At 41.1% G+C, this 24,537-nt stretch overlaps 1 protein-coding gene across 3 annotated transcripts in view; it reads right to left on the reverse strand.

The window, feature by feature from the left end:
• The window catches only part of LOC117394352 (neurobeachin-like protein 2), a 137,857-nt gene that overhangs the window by 75,351 nt on the left and 37,969 nt on the right, over positions 1–24,537 (reverse strand). For all 3 annotated transcript variants that reach the window (XM_033992526.3, XM_033992524.3, XM_033992525.3), the window contains exons 3-6: positions 23,121–23,300; positions 15,567–15,648; positions 12,975–13,087; positions 12,444–12,526 (exon numbers count right to left, since the gene is read on the reverse strand). In XM_033992526.3, coding sequence (XP_033848417.3) covers positions 12,444–12,526; positions 12,975–13,087; positions 15,567–15,648; positions 23,121–23,300 — 458 coding nt within the window. The remainder of the gene's footprint in view (positions 1–12,443; positions 12,527–12,974; positions 13,088–15,566; positions 15,649–23,120; positions 23,301–24,537) is intronic.

Below are 24,537 nucleotides of genomic sequence, written 5' to 3' on the forward strand. Positions count from 1 at the left end.
CAAATGAGGGATCAAAAATATCACTAAAGCTGTGGGCAATTGCGACACTTACAATTGCATCAATTTGTTAAGAACTTTTGTAAGAATGTTTTAAACAGTCGTAATTGTTGCTGGCACTTCCAGTTGCCAGTTGTGCTCAATGTATTTTTGAGGCAAACACCCAAGTACCTAATTTTCACTAAAGTCAGGGTGTACTTTTACTGCATTTAATCCTGTACCTCAGAATATTGTAATCTGCCAAGTGTTTAATCTGTAGTATTTTGTACTTAATCATATCCGGATGTAACTATCACTATTTAATCATATCCTGATGTAACTTTCACTATTATCTGCTGTATTATTGAATTGTGGTTTGTCACACTCGAGAATTATTGTATTTCTTGTTCTTATTGTATGACTTATATTGTAACACTTGAATGTATTTGTATTTGCTTGCGATTGTAAGTCGCCCTGGATAAGGGCGTCTGCTAAGAAATAAATAATAATAATACTTACAAGCCTTAAAAACAAATTTCTATGACATTTCTGGGTTTCCCAGCATGTTGGGAGCAATAGACTGCACACATGTGCCACTAACCCCTCCAGCTCATACTGAACATCTATATAGGACCATTATCTATTGTGTGTTAATTGTCTAGGCTACTACTACTAAGTAGTTAAAAATAACAATAATTAAAATAAAATAAAAAACCCTAAAATCTTTTAAATTTAAAATAATCTTTTATTCGCATTCAGCAGCATGATTTATTTTGTGTTACCAGTAGGCTAAAGTACAAATCAACATTCTAACTTTAAGGAACAAAAACAAACACAGCTGCTGTACAACAAGAAAACAACTTCTTGAAGAAAATATCTTAATTGAAAAAATCAATAAAACAAATTTGTTGCTACTAAATCTAAAAGTATGCTAAACTAAAAACGAAGAAGTAAACAGAAGAATACTTTAGTTAATTAATACTAAAGTGCTTTTTAAATCTACTCGAATTAGTGCTTCCTTGCTACAAGCACAATTTTAAGCACACAGGAAGTGTGGCTTTGTTGCATTGTGGGACATGGAGTCCTGAAGAAAAAGCCATCTTGTTTTTCTTCAGAAATCCTTTAACTGAAGAGGATTACAAACTGAAGACAGGTTTCTAAACTGAAACACTTTAACCATGGGGAGAAAGCTATATACAGTAATTCTACATGGCGAGACTCATTCATCTTTCTTTTGGTAACTAAATAACTTATGAATTTCCATGGTGCATAAATCGATTGCATGATTAATTCCGTTTAAATTGGGTATGACGTAATATTGAATTACATGGTAGAATATGAATGCATTGTTGAATATATTTAAAATCTTAACTACAACTGAACATATTAATTTGTCTTTAACATACTTAGTATAATACTTGATTATACATTAAATGAAGGAAGCAAGGAAGCAATTGAGAAGAGCAGAACAAAGTCAGAAGGGACTCAATCTCTTACAAAGGGTCATAAAAGATAAGCTTGCAACATTGCGCAGAGCAGTGCGCCTACGGAAACGCTACAAAAAGAAGGAGCGTGCGAGAACTAACTTTTATAAAGACCCATTCAAATTTGTAAAGAAGTTATTCACCAGTGAGAAGAATGGCACACTAAAAGCATCTAAGTTTGAGCTGGAGAGATATTTGGAGGAAACACATAGATTCAAAAAGGCAGGAGCCTATGTCAATTCCGTCAGACATCCCACCTATCAATCCACCAAAATACCAAATGGAGGACTGTGCACCCAAGTGAAAAGAAGTAGAGCAAGCTGTGAAAAAAGCAAGGGCTTCATCATCTCCAGGGCCTAATGGAGTTCCGTACAGAGTGTACAAGAGTGCTTCAGGAGTTCTACGAATCCTGTGGAAATTGATGAAAGAGTCTTTATACCTAAAGAAAAAGATTCTACAAGCATCAGTCAGTTTAGACCTATTTCCCTATTAAATGTAGAAGGCAAGATTTTCTTCAGCATTATTGCTCAGAGATTGTCAACTTACCTATTAAAGAACTGCTTCATTGACACTTCAATACAAAAAGTGGACATTCCAGGTTTCCCAGGATGCTTAGAACACATCAACGTGATCTGACAAAAAATTCAATCAGCTAAAAAGGAGAGGAAGGAGCTCCATGTGACATTCCTGGATTTGGCTAATGCATATGGTTCAGTGCCACATGAACTTCTTTGGGCAGCATTTGATTTTTTTCAGTGTACCGATGACAATAACAAATTTAGTGAAAGCCTACTTTGGAGATTTGCAATTTAGTTTTTCAACTTCAGAATTCAGCACTACATGGCAATGCCTAGAAGTTGGAATAATGGCAGGATGCACCATTTCTCCACTAGCTTTTACCATGGCAATGGAAGTAATCATTAGGGCATCAAAATGGGTAGTGGGTGGAGAGCGCTTGGTTTCTGGAATGCGACTACCACCAATTCGAGCATACATGGATGACATGACAACCATGACTACAACAGTAGCCTGCACTAATCGGTTATTGGGCAAATTAACCAATAACATTGAATGGGCACAAATGCAATTCAAGCCCACTCAATCAAGGAACATCTCTATAATTAACGGTAAAGTAGTAGATAAAACGTTCTTCATTAATGGTGAGGCAATACCAACAGTGTCTGAGAAGCCAGTGAAGAGTCTTGGGAGATGGTACGACGGGGATCTAAAGGTCACAGTTCGTGTGGGAGAAGTTAGACAACAAGCAGTGGAAGGGTTGAAGAGCATAGACAGCAGCGCTTTACCAGGCAAACTAAAACTCTGGTGCTTTCAGTTTGGTCTACTGCCGAGGTTGCTGTGACCACTGACTGTGTACGATGCTTCTTTGACAACAGTAGAGAAGCTGGAAGCTTTAATCAGTTCATACATCAGGAAATGGTTGGGAGATCCACGCTGCCTCAGCAGAGTGGGACTTTATGGTAAAGGAATACTGCAGCTACCAGTCTCCGCTCTAACCGAGGAGTTTAAGTGCACCAAGGTCAGACTGGAAATGACATTAGTAGTCACGCGACAAATGCGTAAGGGAGGCAGCACCTGTGCTGAAAACTGGAAGAAAGTGGGCGGCAAAGAAAGCTGTGGAGGATGCAAAGGCTGCCCTTCGAATTGGTGATATCATGGGGCAAGTTCAGCATGGAAGAGGGGGTCTTGGTCTCAGTTCAGCTCCTCCTACATGGCACAAGGCAGCCCCAGTTCAATGGCGGAAGCTGGTAGTCAACGAGGTGCAAAAGCAGAAGGAGAGGTTGAGGTATATAAAGGCCATTTCCCAGGCCAAGCAGGGAGAATGGATGAGATGGGAGAGTGTGGAACAACGCAAGATTGGCTGGCAAGACCTATGGTCAATGGAACAGAGCAGGATCAGTTTCCTCATCAGGTCAACATATGATGTTCTCCCATCACCACAGAATCTAAACCTCTGGGTAGGAGAGGATCCCTCATGTCCTTTGTGTTCATCACCTGCAACATTAAGGCACATTTTGACAGGATGTAAGGTGGCTCTTGCTCACGCATGGTTAAAGAAAAAGAAAGCGGGGAAACAACCATTTAAATCTAGTTTTCGATCTTTTACATCTTTTTTAATTGCATTTATATTTTCCATTTGTATACTGCATCGTTTTTAATGTAATTAAGAAAATAGTATGCAAATATTTACCATATGCAATACATTGTGTCTTTTTTTATTTGTGCAATTTTTTGTCTTGTTCGTCGTGAATAGTTTTTTCCTTTAAGAGAAATTGGCTATTTCCAGTTTAAGTTTGCAAAAAAAAAAAAAAAGAAAAAAAAAAAAGATATATTATCGGATTGTTTTATTTTTAAATTGATAATTACAGCAGAAATTGATTTACGTGAATTAATAATCAATGAGGTACAAGCAAAGTCGGAGCTACGAATCTCCAGCTATAATAATTATTTATAAAACAGAATGTTTGAATGCTGCATGCTGATTGGCTCTTGAGGATTTTTTTACTGCACAGTTAAATAGTACAATGCACGGCAGAACTTTTTTTTTTTTACTAAAGCACAGTTCAATTAATAAATTATCAATACACAACATATTAAACCCTCTATAAATATACACATTGTTGTGAGAGGGCTTTTACAGTTTTAAAAAATGAGTGTCATTCCTTTTGTCACATTTGATCTTTTCAGAGGCATGACAAGCGCATGACAAGTGCATAGAATTACATGAACCAAACCTCTGTTTGAAAAAAACAAACAAACAAAAAAAAAAAAACAAGGAGATAAAGATTTAACAATTCAACAACTTAATGAAATTGAAGAAAATAAAAATTCTTGGGCAGCTGGTGTTTTTATTGATTTGATGAAACATAAGAAATGCTAATCAACCTAAAAACAGTTTGTCTTGAAAATGTAACTGGTCTGTTACGATAATTCTATGATTCAGTGCGTAATCCGTCTGGTTAAGTTAAGAGTACTCAATTATGTTATGTTAGCCTCCATTTTGGTCTCAATCGCTCCATAAACAGTGCTGACATAAACTGCAATAACAGCCTGTTAGTGACCATAAAAAATGCCAATAATGTATTTTTGTATTGGCTTCTCCAGGTCAGCTGTAGTAATGCATGGATAGTGAACTTTGTCTTTGCCTCCTTTTCTGTATCTTTTCATTCTCAACAAAAATACATGACCAGCATTTTTAAATGCTTGGTCACTAACAAGGCAAACACTGCAGGTTATGTCGGCTCTGTTTTCAGAGCGATTGAGACCAGCACAGAGGCTTCATTCATTTTAATTAATTACAATAAATGGAAACATTGAAAACCTCCAGTTTACTGTTTACAACAAATATAATCTTGTTTGAGGGATTATTTTTTCTCCAAAGTGGAAAGATATATAATAAAATAGTTTTATAGTATTATAAGCGGGATAACACTCCAGGGCTTGTGTGTTGTGTTGCATACGGCTTCGTTGGTTGAACAACCCAACAACAACCGTATGTTAATGCAACACAACACACGCCCTGTTGTGTGTTATCCCTTAATTTACAAGCTGCTGTGTGAGTGCACATGAGCAAAATACACAAAAACTCCCCAGTAAAGAATACACTTTAGCCACTCCAAAACTATATATGACAGAGAGTTTAGACATTTTCTTCCTGCTTCTGTAGCTCAGTTTTTAAGGTCTCAAATTTTGGGTTTGCAATGGGATCTATAAACTATGCCGCTGCTTCCTTTCTGTAATTATGTAACCTTTCCATGGACCATCTGAAGAGAGCTGGCGGACCACAGATTGAGAACCACTGGCCTAGATTACAGTACGGCATTGTTTATACATAGCTAAAGGCGTGTCTTGAGAAGGTATCCAAATACATGTTTACTTGTCTTGAGCTTAAGGATTTATGTTCCAATTACTTTATCATAACTTTTATCACCACATGCATCAGGGTGAAAGTGTTCAATACACTCCATTAGCATTAGCTGTGGCTGGTCATCTGGCAAACAAGACTTTATCTGAAATTAAAACACTATCAATTTATATTTCCCAGGACTGAAGTGGTTTAAGTGCTTTTTGAAAGCCCCAGTGGATGCTGTAATTCTAAGAACAGGCATTATGAGATTCAGTTGAAATCAATGCCACATGTCAAAAGTAGTTCCCATGGAACATCACATGGATTTTCCTACAGTTACATCTATCAATTCAAGCATTTTGCCTACAACAAATAAAAGCAGCATCATGTCAGAGCCCATTTAAATAGGGGACTGTTCCTTTATAACATTCACAACATACTTCAACAATAGATCATTAGCCAACAAAATCCTTCTGCAAAGGTTCCTAAAGGTTGATTCATTGTAGGGAACATTATTGTTGCGCTGTGCACTGAAGCTTTTCAGAAGCTCCGGGTAAAGTTAGCAAGTCTGTCAAATCATGGATCTTACCAGAAATAAATCTCACAGAACACACATGCAGTACACTAATGTATTAACATGCAAGCAATGAAATACTATGGAAAATGCATATCTTTACTTGAACACGATCAGGATCCTCACTTCTTACATCTTTGGATCACTGTTTAGAGCCTTCAAAAGGTCAAACAGTTCCAAACAATTCCAAGTATACTTTTCATTAAAGGGCAGAGTGATCCTTGTTCCTGTGCCGCTCTCTTCGGCTGCGTGTTTACTGCTGCACACCCAGTGTATTGAGCAACTGAGTCACCAGGGAAAACCACACAGCACAGCAGGGATCCCCAGAGTACTGACCCTAGTGATACAGGTGGGCATGCACCCATCACACACACTGTAGCTAAAAACACATGTTAATTTCATATACATATTTTTTTCCTTGGGTATTTTAGTGCTGTGTCACATGATTAGGTACAGCATGCCACTGCCAATCTCTATGCCAGAGTTACACCCAAACACTGGCCCACTGCCAGTCTTCCTCAGCCCTGCCCTAGTAAGACCAACCACCTTAGCTTCAAAGAGGGCAATTCAGTCTCCATGGCTCATCCAACCTTGGCCTGTTTTCCTACAAACTGCCAGCAAATTATATCAGCTGATGTCAATTTGATGGTGATGCTGCGAAGTTATTAAGATCAACAAGGTCCACTGTGTATCCCTTAAAAAAAAAAAAAACAGTTTAGTGAAGCATCTATGCAGGTTGGAATTAAACTAAAGTGATAGTCTCAACATCACAATGCCAGTCTACTGCAGAAAACATGTAGACCTTGGTGCACTGTAAAGCATGGCTGAGAGGAACATTCTCTGACCACTATGCTGGATAACAAGATCCATTTTCAAACTTGTGTGAAATACAATCAACTCTACATTGGTTGGTATCATAAATCCCTATTATCACTGATCTTAGGTTACCTAACGTTATCTTCGGTAAGGTAGTCCTGTGAAATCAGCGGTAAAAGTTTTAATAAACAAAAGATGACTCAGATAGCAGGAAACATCCTATGCAGTCCCCTGGCATACAATTCACATGTCACTGATCAGACATGTCATTAGCACATTCCCAGTCATGGAGCGTGGAGCTCCCGCCAGGACTGGAGGTAATAAATTAGTTCTGAGCAGCTGGCAGGAGCAGCGTTAATTAGAAATGATTTCTCGAGAAACTGACACTTAACAACTTTCTCAACTGGCAAAAAAGGGAAAGAAGACAGACTTCTCTTATCAACTCAGATTTTTGGACCCAGTTTAGAGAAGGCATAAAATAAAGTGTGCTCCTCAATGGCGTGGAGCATGCCTTGGACATACTTAAAATAAAGATTGTTCGTACCAAGATCACACACCATTGCCATGAACTGTTCTGAAAAAGTAGAAGTGTGGCATCCTGAGGACATCTCCACCACACACCTTCCCTGGGATATTGATTCACTGCAACCGGGGACAACAACGCAGGCAGCAAAGCAGGAACAGCACAGCAATGTGAGCTACCATCTGCGCTCTTGGTGTTCAGTGCTGTCTGTCAATTGTGTGGAACTGAGTGGTGGTTTCAATATGTGGACTAGCAGTAAAGTACAACCCTTTCATACAGCAGGCACAGCAGAGTATTCAAATAGGGTGTATTAGGTTTATGTTTAATTCTTAAACCTGATTAAACAACCTGGAGTGGTGTGTAACTAATCAGAAAAGCTATCGTAAGACAATCAATTTTTATTAATTACTGCAACATGTATAAGACTGCATGTTTACAGCATTTAATTGTACATGGAAAAGAATGTGAAGATATTGAATATGAAATAAACTAGCGTACACTGTGCGCTTTATTCTAGCTTTTATAGTTTAACAATTACATTTTTAGGCAAGATTATAAATGTTAAACACTAGGCTAACATTTAAATACTTAAACTCTAAACCATAGAGCACTAAATTCATGCCTGTGGAAAGTGAGTGACTGACACAGCACAGGAGACTGAAGCCCTCTGACTGTCAATAGGGGATGTAGGTATGCTGTCAGACAGCACAGCACAGGACAGTATAGCACTGACCGTGACGGAATGGGAGACTTCCACTCAGACAGCTGTTTGTTCAGCAGGTTGTTTGTCTAAGCAAATCATGACGGTCACCTGCAAGACCAGAGAGACATTGTGCTGGCTGTGGAGGTGTGGGCAACAGAGAAGAGAAGGAAGTGATATCAGGGGAGTCTAAACCAGCACAGCACAGGTACCACAACCCCATTCCATCTGGAGTGAAGCCCGTGCAGCACTGTACTCATTACATTTAAAATGTTGTGGACTGGCAAGCTGGCTACAACACAGTGCCTATAGAAAGTCTACACCCCCTTTCAAAATGTTCACCTTTTGTTGCCTTATAGTCTGGAATTAAAATGCATTAAAATAGTTGTTTTTTTCTCCCCATTTATCTACACAGCCTACCCCACAACTTCCAAGTGAAAAAAATATTCTAGAAATTTGTAGAAAATTAATTAAAAATAAAAACTGAAATAGCTTGGTTGGATAAGTGTCCACCCCCCTTGTAATAGCAATCCTGAATTAGCTCAGGTGTAACCAATTGCCTTCAAAATCACACACCAAGTTAAGTGGCCTCCACCTGTGTTAAATTGTAGTGATTCTCATGATTTCAGGATATATTCAGCAGTTCCTGTAGGTTCCCTCTGCTGGGTAGTGCATTTCAAAGTAAAGACTCAACCATGAGCACCAAAATGATTTCAAAAGAACTCTGGGACAAAGTTGTTGAAAGGCACAGATCAGGGGATGGGTATAAAAAAATATCAAAGGCCTTGAATATCCCTTGGAGCACAGTCAAGACGATTATTAAGAAGTGGAAGGTGTATGCACCATCATGACCCTGCCTAGATCAGGCTGTCCCTCCAAACTGGATGACCGAGCAAGAAGGAGACTGATCAGAGAGGCTACCAAGAGGCCAATGGCAACTTTGCAAGAGCTACAGGCTTTTATGGCCAAGACTGGTCAAAGTGTGCATGTGACAACAATATCCCAAGCACTCCACAAATCTGGCCTGTATGGTAGGGTGGCAAGAAGGAAGCCATTACTCAAGAAAGCCCACCTTGAATCCCGTTTGAAGTATGCAAAAAAACACTCAGGAGATTCTGTAGCCATATGGCAAAAAGTTTTGTGGTCTGATGTAACTAAAATGGAACTTTCTGGCCTAAATGCAAAGCGTTATGTTTGGCGCAAACCCAACACAGCGCATCACCCAAAGAACACATTCCCTACTGTGAAGCATGGTGGTGGCAGCATCATGTTATGGGGATGTTTCTCATCGGCAGGGACTGGGGCACTTGTCAGGATAGAAGGGAAAATGAATGGAGCAAAGAACAGAGAAGTCCTTGAGGAAAACCTGATGCCCTCTGCAAGAAAGCTGAAACTGGGACGGAAGTTCACCTTTCAGCATGGACAACAACCCAAAGCACACAGCCAAAGATACACTGGAGTGGCTAAGGAACAAAAAGGTAAATGTCCTTGAGTGGCCCAGTCAGAGCCCCGACCTAAATCCAATCGAAAATGTGTGGCATGACTTGAAGACTGCTGTCCATCAACGCTCCCCAAGGAACTTGACAGAGCTTGAACAGTTTTGTAAAGAAGAATGGTCAAATATTGTCAAATCTAGGTGTGTAAATTTGGTAGAGACCTATCCCAACAGACTCTCAGATGTAATTGCTTTCACCAAGTATTAACTCAGGGGGGTGGAGACTTATCCAATTATGATCTTTCCGTTTTGTATTTTTAATATATAATTTTTTTCTCAATAACATTTTTTTTCCCCTTAACAGTGTGGAGTATGGTGAGTAGCTAGGTGGATAAGTGGAAAAAAAATCCTCATTTAAATACATGACACAACAAAACTGACAGAACAAAATGTGAAAAACGTTCAAGGAGACTTTCTATGGGCACTGTATATATACCAATGTCACCTTACAATAACTGATTTTGAGTTTCAGTGTTTTAAAATAAAATATCAAACAGAACGAAATTTCAATGTACCATTTGTAATTCAGTAATATGAAAGAATTGGTCAGGGGTCTGAATACTTTTGCAAGGCACTGTATATATATATATATATGTTATAAATTAGTCAGTTTTAACCAAATTCCCCATTAACGCCCATGTTGTTTGGCAGGGGCATGCCTCCTCAATACATTGTAAACAGAACTCTGTTTTAACAGGATCCGTTTTAAGTGGAGTGCACCTCACCTGTATTAATATAATTTTACTGCTGTCTTCCTGTACTGTTAATCAAACAAAAAAAGCAATGCTTGGCAACCTGAGGAATGCTGTGACGCACAATACTTCATAAAAACCAGACTGGCTGCAGTGCGATTCTCAGTTCTAGTCCCTGACCGGGTTGTGACGGTTCTGATACTAAACAAAGCTCTCTGGCGCCACTACACGCAGTAGGAGGCTGTGCTGAAACAATTTTCTTTTCTTTTTTCTGCACTCGTAACCCATGACATGCGGATTTAGACTCGGCCCAACATACACCTGTTTCAAACTGGATTAGCCTGAATCACAGCAGTCAGAGGAACTCGTGGGTTCGTGGGTCTAAACCATTGGAAGGCACGGACAGATATGTTCACTGTGGCTATCAGTAAGCTAATTGTTTCCCTAGTGCAGTGCCACTGATTATGGCTAGCTTAAATTGGGGCATCAATGCCTGATCAGTAATGTGTTCTCAATCAATTAGAAGTGTAAGGGTCATATTGTATGCCTCTCTGCCAGTGTTGGGTTGGCAAACACTGTTTTTATCTTTTCAAATAGTGGTTGGTAGAGAATGTGGCAACAGAAGCATATTGATGGCAGGGATTACACCAAGCTTTACAAAATGGTATGTCTCCCTGTCACTGCCCCTTAGTAATGTTTCACATAGTAAAAGCACAGCAAAGTGTATTAAAGCACAGAGAAAGCATGGTAAAGCATACAGTGAAAATCCCAGAGAGGTGTGGTAAATCATATTGAACAAACAGATAGCAAACCATGGTAAACTATGGTAAACACATAGTAATACCATGGGAAAAGCATGGTAAAATCGTTTCCCCATTTGCGCATCATAATGGCAATATCTTACTATGAGAGCACATCAATCCATGCATGAAAGCAATGAGAACGATTCTGTATGATCTTACATCCAGTACATCTGTACATTGTACACACCCTAACCCTCACCCAGCAGTGTGCAGGATTTACACTGACAGCAGACAAAGGCAAACTCTTACTTCCGGCTGCCTGGGATGTAAAACTCAGAGAGACAAACAATCACATTGCACTAGCACAGCCTGTCCAAAACTCAATCACCACATCTGTAGTCAAATGGCGGCCTTTTTTAGTTCTTTCCACAAACGCCTCGCTGCAGATAATAGGGTTCTTTGTTCTCTTTGGTTTGCTGGCACAGTCTCGATGGTCTTGAACTGCACCGGAGAGATACAGGAGTGAGCACCCTGCTTAGTTTCAACAGTGCAGCACACCTCCCTGCATCTTCAGAGTGCAGATAAGAGTTCCTGATACAGCCTGATAAACTGATAGTGTCCCTGCATATGCTTTTCAAATGGTAGCATGCATAGATTAGGGAAAGGGTAGCTTGTGCAGGGACAAACATGGATTTTTCACACTTGAATATTCTTTCAAAATGTTTTTAGACATTTAAGACTTTGATTTTAGAATTAGCCGGAAAACAAAAAAGTATAACTACTACCACATTACATCTCTTAGGTGTAAAATATACCCCATCAAATTACCGATTAGAGAAAAATAAATAAATAAACAAACAAATAATAATATTTGTCCCAGAACTATTTAAATCAACAATGAATTGCAGAAGTGCGTGTCTAGGAGACCAAACTGTCGACCCACATGAGAAACAGCTTTACATTTCAACAATGGGTTTCCATTTAATCGTTTTCATGAACTATCGTACGTCAAAATAAAAATGAATGGACTAAGAAGAGGAGAAAAATGTCACAAATAGAATGTAAACATCACAAATAGATGGAGTCCCATCCCTGATCAATGCTTCTGTGATCAATGATAATTATAATTGATAATGTTTCAGGCAGAACACGCTATGTCACAGACACACATGCCTCTCCCTTCCCTTTCCAGGTATTCCCTCCTCAATCTCACACCTTTCACGCCACACTCCACCTCCCTGCAGTCAAGACTTGCCACGAAATGTCAACACATTTCCACTTGGGGAAATGCTCACTGAGTGTTTTTGCAGACAATTTTGCAGAGCTTCATAAGTCCTAACAGGAGGTTGTTTCATAAGTCACTGCATGTCTCGGACTGTCTCCAGAGGATCTTCCAAGACAGCCCCTGACTCACCCAGGCAGTATATAACAGAGTAACAGGACTGTGAGCATTTGCGTATGAGTTACATCAACGCATACAGCGCCGGGATTCGCTCTCTTCTACTTGCAATATTCCCTCCTACACACGCGTTTGGGTCAATGATGATTCCTGTCCCCTCTCCCAGAGCTCCTTACCATGGAAGAAGGCTGTGAACTCCTCTGGCAGCGAGACGGGTGAGAACTTGTACTTGTTCCTCTCCTGCACGCTCACAACCTCCCTGCAACAGAGCACATTACAGTCACAGGCGGTACCTCTACAGCTGGGGGTCAATTCATTTATGGCTCTTGTTTTTAAAGTCCTAAATGACAAGGCTCCAAATGAGTGATGTGGTCTAACAGATGTTCAGAACTGTTTTGTATCGTATGCGCTTCTTATCACTCTCAGTTCCCCAGACTTGAGCAGTTCAAAGGCTAAGCGTTACTCTGTGCTCCATGAAGCACGTCACTGTTGGAATATTCTGGCCCCACGTATCAGATGCAATGTGTTGAATCAGGAGAGTTCCTTGCTAATCCCTGCTGAGCAGTCCTGGTCTCGAGTATGCCCCTATATAACATTTTCCATACAAGACATTTAATTAGATAAAGTAGTGTTGTCTTTATGGGACAGCTAAAGGCTTGTTTAGCTCTCCTCTTAGATTGGTGCTGGCTCACGGTCCAATCTCTTACCCGGTCAGCTGCCTCCGCCACGTCTGGTAGGGGTCAAACACACACTCACAAAGGTGCACACCATACAGGACCACTGACTCCAGGAGGCTGTGCTCCCCTGCAACAGTCTTCAGCTGCAACACAAAACAAACAATACATTAGTCAGACCTACAGACTTTGACTTAAATCAAACAAATCTGTACTGCAATTATACTCTTACTATAACATGTTAATCATAAAAGTGTTTTAGCTTTTACTAATGCAACTGCTATCAAAAAAGAGTAATTATACCCAATGAAGTACAGAGCCATCCCTGGCACCAAGTGCCGAGAGAGAAAATCACTGTAAATGTCAGCATTCCTTTTAAAAGGATTTAAATTCTCAGAATAGTAATCTTAGTACATATCTAAAGGATTTGCTGAAAACTGAAGCCAGGGTCATGGTTTGCTGACAGTTTTATTTAGAAAAGGAGGCAGTGCACTGGGAAAGTTATTATGAAAACAAGAATACAGTACAGGCAGCCATAAATGGAGAAATCGTATTTATAAATATTTTAACAAAAGAGTATTCAGACCATGTGTTAAGATGTGCCAACTTTCTTTATGTTAACATTATTTATATATAAAATTAACACAGGTATTATAATGCAGAAGTAATCCCTTGATTTGAGCTACATAGAAATGTCCTTGTTTAAATTTTTTTGTGATTCATTTTCTGTCACTTTTCAATACTAGCAAAACAAATGAATATTGAATGCATACATTGGTATCATATTTATGAATTTATTTACACATACAGTAAAACAGTAGCAATATATTCAATATTTGGTTTTCCACACTGTTTAAAAATGATTGCCCTGCTACTAGCAACATATTGTTTAGATCCAACAGAGTGAAATCTGCTTAAGCCTCTTTCTGTAACAGTTCACAGACATAGCTCTGTGAAGTTCTCTGTTGTTTGAAATGTAATAAGACCATCCCACATGCTTTCTAGTGGCTTGAGATCTGGCGTATCTATTATGCATGAATGCTACAGCAGGTATAGGGTTTCAGTACATCTTTGTCATGCAGCACATCCTGTCGGTGTGCAAGCTTGGAGAGTTGTGCATTTCTGTCAACAATGAGAATCAAAACATTTTGGGTGTATTTAATTGATCTTAAAAATCACTGAAATCATTCTAAAAGGACTTTTATGACAACTAACCCCTCTCACACTGTGCCATGACTGGTCAGGAAATTAACAAACGAATCTACCTGGCTAGACCAGGTATATTAATAGATTTCCACTTGAGTAAAGGGAGAGAGGTGAAGGTACAGTACTGCAGTTGCTGTTTGGAGTATGATTTCAGCACACAGGGTCTTTTCTGTCACATGGTGGTATCAAGACCCTCCACTGTTAAGATCAATTGAGTAGACCCCAACATGTAAAAAGAAAAAGCACAGTAGATCTGTAGAGTATGTAAATATGCATACATGGGTAACTCAATTCTGTAACTAAATTCAGGAATCTGCAGGTACAAAAGCCCAGTCTTAGTCATTATGTACTCCGAGCACTGTTAGATATTGAAACTCAAGAGCATTCAGAGAGAATAACAAAACTGCTATTACATTCTTTACTGGAGAAAAATCAGTGAGACATGCACCCTGCAGCTCCCGCGAGAGCAGGCTGTCTATCAGCAGGGAGGTGAACATCACTGGCATTTTCCTGTACTGTCAGTGACCACTGGAATAGCCCACAGCTCGTTAAGTAGGCAGAACACATGCAGACATGAAAAACAACAGCTATTATAAGACTAATAAAATGTATGAAAGTTACAAAGACAGTTTACCTGTTACATTGGCTTTTGCATGTTGAGACTACATTACCTAAGAGTAGTTGAATTTACAGGAGTTAAACTACGCTGTCTGATACAGGGGTGGAGGTGGCAGGGGTTTTTACAATACTTTACTGCATAAATGCAGTTAAACTGGGCTTGAATAGGTTACCAGCTTTGTAAAAATGGATGAATGACAGTCCTCAACATCATACTGTCAGCAATACGCATTTAAGAAAGCATGTCCATTTCTGTGGCAGCAAACTCAAAGAGGTAGTTACATATTCCTGACACATTTCTGCAGTCAGCAAGGGGCATGGTGTGGCTGAGGTGGGACTGCACTCCGGTATGTAGTTATTATGTAATATGCTGCAACGGTGCTGCTTCAATGGTCATGAATACAGCACTAACCCAGCTTTTTCTTATCTGGTTTAGGTAGGAGTTGCTCATCTTGTTTGCTCGCAAATGAAAAGCCCTAAGGTTGAGCAAGCTGCTCTTTGGTTAACAATGATGAGGTATGCTTAGATCATGTCTGTCGGTTTTCATTCCAACTGAGCTCTCAATTACTTAAATAGACCCTTAATTTAACTGATAATTTGCTTACTTATACCTTTTTAATTGTTTTAAGATCTTAAACAGTTGCAGACTTCAAGTTAGTTATAACATTTTAGAAGTAATTTGAACTCTGCAATTGTTTAACAATTAAAAAGGTCTAATTGTTTTATTATTTCTAAATGTACCACTGCTGAGGGTTTTATATTTATGGATGTACAGGACAGAACAGGGACACGCTGTCCTACCTCAGTGATGCAGAAAGAGAGAAGTCTCATTGTCTCGTAGATGAAGCCTGGAGTTCGGTTAGCTTCAATATTCTCAAGATTCCTGTGAGCAGAGGAGGGGAGATAAGGGGAGAGGGTTCATTAAATTGACTAAGCTGTACCAGATGAAACCACCACAAGCACATTTCAAAAAATTATTTATAAATACAGATCTTGAACCAATGGGAGCTTTTCAGAACAGCACAGCCTGATATCACAGTAATATTCAAACTGTTAAGATGTGCCAAGACTTTCTTTATATGAGCAAAATCAGCTTTTTCAGTGATTACACAGTGGATAAACAAACAGCAGCTTGTTTAAAATATTATATTATATTATATTATATTATGTATTACGATGTTCAATAAACATGTATCACAATACTAATATTTCCTTGTCTTGATATTAAAATGTACTGAAATGTACTTTTCCTATTTGTTCATAAAGAGAAGGGGGGGTAAATATATTTCACTATTTAATTGGGTAAGAGAAAATTCCTTCATTCAGTCTCTACTCTTGAAAAGAAAAGCAGGGTGAGTGAGAGAGTTAGAGGCAGTTAAATCATGATTCAAATTTGTTGCCGATAATTAATAATTGAAAATGTCTAACCCTAGTCAAGTGTCTGACAAGAATGAATGTCCTGTGCTGTAGTGAAAGCCTGGAGGCACAAAGGGAAAGGCTGTATAAAAGATAATCTTATTATAGACAGACTTTGTATCTGGACAAACTCATTAAAACAATTCCCAGAAATGGTACCGCTGTTCTACCCATAGAGCACTGTAACACAGAAAATTAAACACATACAGGAGAAGCACAGGCAGACAGCCACAGAGACACAGGCGCAAAGCACATGTACAGCAATGCAGGGGTACAGTCTGCGGCTGTCTGACGCAGTGAGCAATGCTGCCACAGCTACTGGTCGTGCTTCCTGTTTGACAGGCGACAGAGATGCAGTGCGCGTTCCAGCATCTCTGTAACAGGCAAGCTAAAATCATCTCTGCTCATGACTTCCTTTGCAACCGCTGCGGCTACCGGTCTCCGAGTAGTGTCTCAGTACTGACATCGTCAAGACCTGATGTCTCCACAGCAGCACTCTGAGCTCAGAGATAAACTTCACTTGTTTATTTACTGCTAAACCAGGAAGGGCCTAACGGGAGGATAACATCTTGATCCGGGGATAGGGAGGAACTTCAAAACATACCAGCATGGTTAGACAACTAAAAACAACTAGACAACATGTGCATACATACCTTTACCTCTTTAAAAATACCTTTCAAGACCTGCCTGCAGTACATTGTAACAGTCACCGGTCTCTGGATTACGGAAAATCTGTGCAGGACAGGGGTTCCCAAACTTTTTTTGCTGCGCCCCCTTTACAATTTTTTTTCTTTTGCTGCGCCTACCCCTCTTCTAAATATGATTTTCCTAAAACAATGTATTGTAACTTCGCGTGTAAAATGAAAGCAGGATCCACACAGGCACTAGCTTCGTGCTCAAATTCAGCAGTTTACTAGTATAGGTCAAATAAATAATTAAGGACCACACCAAAGCAAAACAAAATAATAAAAATCTCTCTGTGCTACACTCCAGTCTACGTCACGCTCTTACTGAGACAGACTCAGACAGTCGCTCAGTCACACAACTGCGCTCTTATTTATCTCTTTGCATTAAACCGCGACCTCCATCCGCCTTCACCAATCCCAGGCATGCCATTCGGACTCTAATCTCCCACCAGCTTCCAAGGTGTACAAATGCATGTCCAGGATTGGTGAAACCAGACAGACCAACCAACACTCACCCCATCCCTCTCCCCCCCTGCTAGCTAGTGCCGTGGCACAGCAAAACATTACTTAATACAGAAACATAAAAGACAAACAAACGGGACAGTCAATAAGTCCTGCAACGATGGAAAATCACCAGGTCGTTACAATATTGTAGCGTTGAGCTTGTAGGTTCTACCAGGATACAGTGCAGCTGGGACAACGGCAAAGGTGCAACATTTAAATAAGCGACTAATCTTCAATAAAGTTATAATACATGTTTTTAAAATGGATACGCTTTATTACACAATCACTTCTTAATTGTATTTACACCAATACATAGTCACTTATTCTCGTTCTTCATTCCACATTTAAATGAGAAAGTAAAGACGTGGAGGATTTAAAAGCCAATTGATTGTTTCACAAACAACCTTGTGACAGGCTAGCTGCAGGGAGGACTTCAGACCAGAAAGAATAACAGAGACAGATGTACTGTGTGCAACTGAGACGCAGCAGCGCTCAGTGTTTAATAAACAAATAAATAAAAGGTTGAACAAAACACAGGATACGGCACTTGAGGCCAAATAAAACAGACAAACAAAACAGACTAACACTTAAACGGTGCACGGACAGACACACAAACACGGTGAGTATATATAAACAAACAAGTATCGTGCTGGTCCTACCAGCACGCAATAGCAATTGTTTCTTACTTTACTTCAATTTACTTTCTCTCCACACCCGTTCTCCACTCACCGAACACACAACCCCGAGTGAGTAAAACATGCATCTATATATACTGTTGTGCCGGGATTCAATTACTAATTAATTATTCACTTGAATCCCAGCACGTGAATTAATTATGTGCAACCTCGTGCTTAAATACAATTATACATTTTAAACACTCGTGCTCATTACCCACATTATGTCCCGTGTACCAATTACAATACACCAACATTAACACATGCAACATGCAACATACAACATAAAACACAAGAATACACACAGGGGCGGGGCACATTGCCACATATACCCCCCCCTTCTGCGCAGCACACATGGCCTCAACGGCCACCTCCCCCCTTAAAATCCCCAAAGTCTCGCTCAAAGTCCCGGGACAAGAAAAGGGACTTCAAGGGGTTCACGGGTGGCAATGTTGCCAGTAGCCAGGCTCCTACTGGCAATGATGTCAGCGTAACTGTTGACAGCAGGGTTGCACACTCTAGCAGTGGAAAGGCTGCTTCCTCCTGTAGCACCTCTGGCAGCGGAAAAACTGCCAGGTGCAATGCTGTCAGCGGACCTGATGACAGCTCCCAGGCTTCCATCAGCCGGGGCAGTCCTGGCAGTGGAACAGCTGCTAATGGTGAGGAGGTCAACTGACTTGCTGACCGCACCAAAGCTGGCTCCTCCCGTTGCACCACTGGCAGCGGAAATGCTGCCAAAAGTGAAGCTGTCAGCAGACGTGCTGGCAGCTCTAAGGCTGGCTCCTCCAACCCTAGCAAATCCCTGGAGACCGGCAGCAAACTACCTCCAGGGCAGGTATCTCCTGGCAATAGCGAGCTGGTCTCCCCAGGCGATGCGGAGCAACAGGCAGCCCCAGGCGATGCGGCGAGGCAGGCATCCTTGGGCGGTGCGAGGCAGGCATCCTTGGGCGGTGCCGGAGTCAGGACCAGTCATGTAGTCTCCCCCTGTTGCAGGGGACTGGTGCGGCGCTCCCCCTGTTGCAGGGGACTGGTGCGGCGCTCCCCCTGTTGCAGCCGCATGCCAGGAGTAGAGCAGCCGAAGCTGCCTCTGCCTCCGCCACCTTCACCGGCAGGAGCAGAGTAGCAGGAGCTGCCTCTACCTCCGCCACCTTCACCGGCAGAGGGTGAATGCCTGCTGGGTCCCCTTCCACCGGCAGAGGGTGAATGCCTGCTGGGTCCCCTTCCACCAGCAGAGGGTGAATGCCTGCTGGGTCCCCTTCCACCAGCAGAGGGTGAATGCCTGCTGGGTCCCCTTCCACCAGCAGAGGGTGAATGCCTGCTGGTATCACTTCCCCGACCGCCAGCAGAGGGTGAATGCCTCCTGCTATCACTTCCCCGACCGCCATCACCAGCCCCCTGGTGCGGCGCTCCCCCCATTGCAGTGCGGCGCTCCCCCCGTTGCAGGGGACTGGTGCGGCGCTCCCCCCGTTGCAGGGGACTGGTGCAGCGCTCCCCCCGTTGCAGGGGACTGGTGCGGCGCTCCCTCTAGCTCAGAAGGCGAAACCAGCAATGGCTCCTCTCCCAGCGTTGGAAGCTCGTGCTCCCCCCGTCTGGGCGCTGGCGAGCTGGCATAGGGGCATCCCAACCAGTCGTGTCCCCCTTCCTCACATCGCCCGCACCAGCTCGGAGGCACCTCGGAGCAGTCCCTCCAGCGGTGATCCACCTTTTCGCACCAGGTGCACCAGGGGAACAGGTTCTCTGGCTCCTCTGGCCGCTGTTGCAGTTGTTGTTGGGGCGGTGGGAGCAGCAGTCTATCTCCCCCTGCTGGTGGTGGTGACTGAGGCGACCCCTGCTCCTCCCTCTCCTGATGGACAGGGCAGCGGGCCACATAGTGCTCACCTCCGCAGGTGGGGCATAGTTGGGGTAGCTGTCCGAGGGAGTATTAGGGGCAGTTTGTGCTGGAATGCCCAGGCTCAGCGCAGCAGTAACACCCGGGCTGCTGTTCCTCTGGCTGGTGTTGTGGCTGCTGCCGTCTGCCGTTCTTTCCCATTTTTTAATTTTTTTATTAACAAACAGTCCTGTTTATTTTTGCATTTATTTTTTTTCTCCCGCAGTACTCTCTCTGGCCTGAGTCCTGGAGGCGCTGTCATCCCACTCTGACACCACGTGTGACAGGCTAGCTGCAGGGAGGACTTCAGACCAGAAAGAATCACAGACAGATGTACTGTGTGCAACTGAGACGCGGCAGCGCTCAGTGTTTAATAAACAAATAAATAAAAGGTTGAACAAAACACAGGACACGGCACTTGAGGCCAAATAAAACAGACAAACAAAACGTACTAACACTTAAACGGTGCACGGACAGACACACAAACACGGTGAGTATATATGAACAAACAAGTATCGTGCTGGTCCTACCAGCATGCAATAGCAATTGTTTCTTACTTTACTTCAATTTACTTTCTCTCCACACCCGTTCTCCACTCACCGAACACACAACCTCGAGTGAGTAAAACATGCATCTATATATACTGTTGTGCCGGGATTCAATTACTAATTAATTATTCACTTGAATCCCAGCACGTGAATTAATTATGTGCAACCTCGTGCATAAATACAATTATACATTTTAAACACTCGTGCTCATTACCCACATTATATCCCGTGTACCAACCACAATACACCAACATTAACACACGCAACATACAACATAAAACACAATACACACAGGGGCGGGGCACATTGCCACAAAGCCCCATAAAATTAAACTATTTTATACCATTATTATTACAGTATTGTTATTACAGCATACAGGGCAATAGCTAGCCATGCAAAATCACAGAGGCACTTGCCCATGCACTGCAGCTAAGCAATGTGTAAGAGAGCGTAAATAAATAATTATATGTATGATTTTATATATACCTTTGTTTTTATCACAAATCTGGTTTTACTAGTAGTAACGCCTTCAGTGCTTTTAATCTACGATCATTGAAACGCATTACAATTAGTTTATGTTTGTGAAATAAAAGGTATACTGTATTAACAATACTATACTAATAATATTAATACAATCAGTTTAATTGATGTGTTTTGCTGTGAAACAACTAAATGAGCTTTTAAATCCCCCAAGTCCTTACTTTCACATTTAAAAGTGGAATAAAGAACAAGAAAATGATGGTGCAACATTTTAATAACTGACTAGTCTTTGTTAATGTTAATGCAATTACGAATAGTAATTGTAATGTTTTTCCAGCTTCATTTTTTTATTATAACTCTTATTACGTTATAAAAGATTTATTTAATGAAACCCTCATTTGTCCATTTTCTACATTAAACACGCAGGAAAACCCGTAAATTAACCCCCCCCCCCCCCCCATTTATAAACTGCAGGTGTATCTAAATCTATTTTTTTATTATTATTTGATTTTATTTGTGAACAAAATGTATTTGATATTAAAACCCACTGCCGCTGCATTTTCAAATGAAGGCGGGCTGGGCGATAGAGTTGCTGAGCTACGATAAGTCTGACACGACACAAGCTCTGTGGACAGGGATTGGTCAGATTAAACGTGATCCCTGCCTGGGCAGTTGATCGAGTCAATCATCCTGGAGGCCCACCGAGTCTGCCTTTTACCACAGAGCTTTTACAATCACCAGAAATCAGAAAAAAAGTAAAAAAAATGTACTTTCTAGTCAGGTATTGGCGCCTCGTTGCGACGCCCCACAGTTTGAAAACCTCTGGTGTAGGGAGTTGCAGGGCTTGAAACCCACACTAGCCCTGCACCTAGTCCTGGGTTTCAGAACTACCCTCAGTTCAGCACTACATATTACTTGAATGATCAAGAGCCAAGAGTGAGCAACTCATTAATAACCCTACAGAGAAGCGTAATCAGTTCACAGCAGAATTACTGGGGGTCTGAATGTCCAAACTCTTGGCACGTGGTCATTTCAATAATATACCCAAACCTGGGAAGTTCTTAAACCCAGGACTGAGTGCAGGGCTAGTGCGAGTTTCAAGCCCTGGAGTTGGTTAGATATATTGCATACAACCATAGCATCCTCACTCTCAGGTCCTGACTATATAACACAATGTTGCATTTCCTCCAAGAACATGATCACTACCTACAGATTCAGAAATAAAATGTGGGTTTTAACATTGAGAACAAAGACCATGTCATTGATCAAGCCAATGGAAATGAAAAAGTTCCAAGAGCCTAAATTATAGGATGCCTGCCACAGACAGAAATGCAATAAAGCTGACAATTACATTATATTACAGAGAGAAAAGGCAGGTGCCATTAATAATTATTATTAATATGCTAGTCCAGTCACAGATCTGCATTCCTGCTCTTTCATCAAAGTGATATTGGGAGAGTTCAGTTTTTCAAGATTTCATTCTTAAACTGAACCTGCTTTTATTTATTTATTTTTTTAAACACGTCATCAACCCAACTCAATTATAGCATTGGTAAAGTCAGACAGAAACAACAAGTACTGTATGTCAGTAATTCCTCTAATATCCTAGCTGTAAATACAGAATCAGGGGCATGTTTCTGTGTACCAATACAATGTTGTATCAAGTGTGTACGGTCAGTAACACATTATACAACAGAAGTAGTGTATCTATATAAAGATGACCACACTGCTTGATCGTATTAACTGTCGTATTCCACCAACACCTACTTACCTCTCACATTACCTGCCCTATGAATACCACAGGTGGATGGATCGCAGTCATTTCCCTCACTGAACTTTGAGAAACATGGCTGCTCTAATTCATGCTGTGTGTTAAAGACATGCGCAGAGACACACACAGCGGCAGAGTGCATCAGCTCACATGGTACGTATTAATTTCTACTTCTTCCAGAAGTATCTGTAAGCTACTGTAATGCTTTCTTTTGTGCTGGTGTTTTGGCAGATGCAGTGGCACAGCCAGGATTTTGTAGCTTTAGCTAGCCTACCTGTCGTATTCAAACACCACACCAATTACGATTCAACTGGAATATAGAAGCAGGTGAAAACTGATCAATAGCCTCTCCCATGGTGTTTGCTGAATCATGCCTCTGTGATGGGGAAGCGCAAAGGGGGGTGCCTACCTGCAGATAATGATAAGGGCCTTGATGAGCAGCAGGGTCTGTCCCACTCCACTCTCCTCCTCCTCGTCCTCCTCCTCCTGCTCGCTGCTCAGGCGCTGGGTGCTGTGGGCAAGCTGGCTGCTCAGGACTTGCAGCAAGTCTTGGGGGAGCAGGGGGATCTCCGAGGCAGACTCCTCCGGCCTGGGGGGAGGGAGAGACACAGGTCAGATCAGTTCAAATTCAATTCTTTAGTATTTAACCTATGTGAAAACCAATGAGGTCTGCATCTCATTTCCAAGAGGTCATTCATTTGCAAAGAATGCTTGTAAAATTATTTTTTCTTAGCTTGTATTATTATTAGTATTATTATTATTATTTATTTCTTAGCAGACGCCCTTATCCAGGGCGACTTATAACTGTTACAAGATATCACATTATTTTTACATTCAATTACCCATTTATACAGTTGGGTTTTTACTGGAGCAATCTAGGTAAAGTACCTTGCTCAAGGGTACAGCAGTGTCCCCACCTGGGATTGAACCCACAACCCTCCGGTCAAGAGTCCAGAGCCCTAACCACTACTCCACACTGCTGCCCATGTATGAGTACAAGAATATTTTCACTGGCTCCCTTTATATTTTGCTATTTTCAACAAACATTATTAAATTTAAAGTTTAAAATGACTGCTTCTGGATACCTCATCAGACTTGAAGAAGAAACAAGGTAGAAACACAAGCAGATAAATCTTTTAATTAGATTTACTGACAAGAACCCAAATACATTTCTAACAAACGCTGTAACCCTATTAGTAATCATTACTGCTATCCCTGAACTTAAATAATTGGTTCCTTACCATTGGCTTAATTAACTTGTCAGGGAATCGTGAATTCACATGGCATCAGGTATTCCAAGACTTTGCCAATGACAAGAGAAAGGACATTCTGTAATCATTAATGAATGATGCAAGGGGTATATATGGCTAGATGTATTATTCTAATTATTGAGTAATTTAACAATTTGTATTCATTACAGTACACAAATCCTTTGTAATGTCATCCTCTGAAAATAATACCGGATTTATATGCTGTAAATTACATGCAATTACAATGGGGACTCCAATAAAATTTTCCAATAAACTAAACAAACATTAAGTTGTGGTTCTTAAAAGGCAATGCTTCACTCGTGAAATATCTGACTCCATATCCAATATATTTTCCAGTACTATAGCATGTGACAAAGTAACTTTGATAATATTACACAAGACATTCTCTAAAAATGACTTGGCAATGGATACCGTAGGTTTACAAGGAGCAGGAACTCACTTTCATAATTTCCTACGGACAAATCAAATTATACAGTCGGTGCCGCCTAAATCGGGGTGTCTGTTTAAATGAGATACAACTCTGGGAGACAGTTCTTCCCAATCGTCACTTTGTTT

Source organism: Acipenser ruthenus, chromosome 3 (assembly GCF_902713425.1).
Source record: "Acipenser ruthenus chromosome 3, fAciRut3.2 maternal haplotype, whole genome shotgun sequence".
Lineage (NCBI taxonomy): Eukaryota > Metazoa > Chordata > Actinopteri > Acipenseriformes > Acipenseridae > Acipenser > Acipenser ruthenus.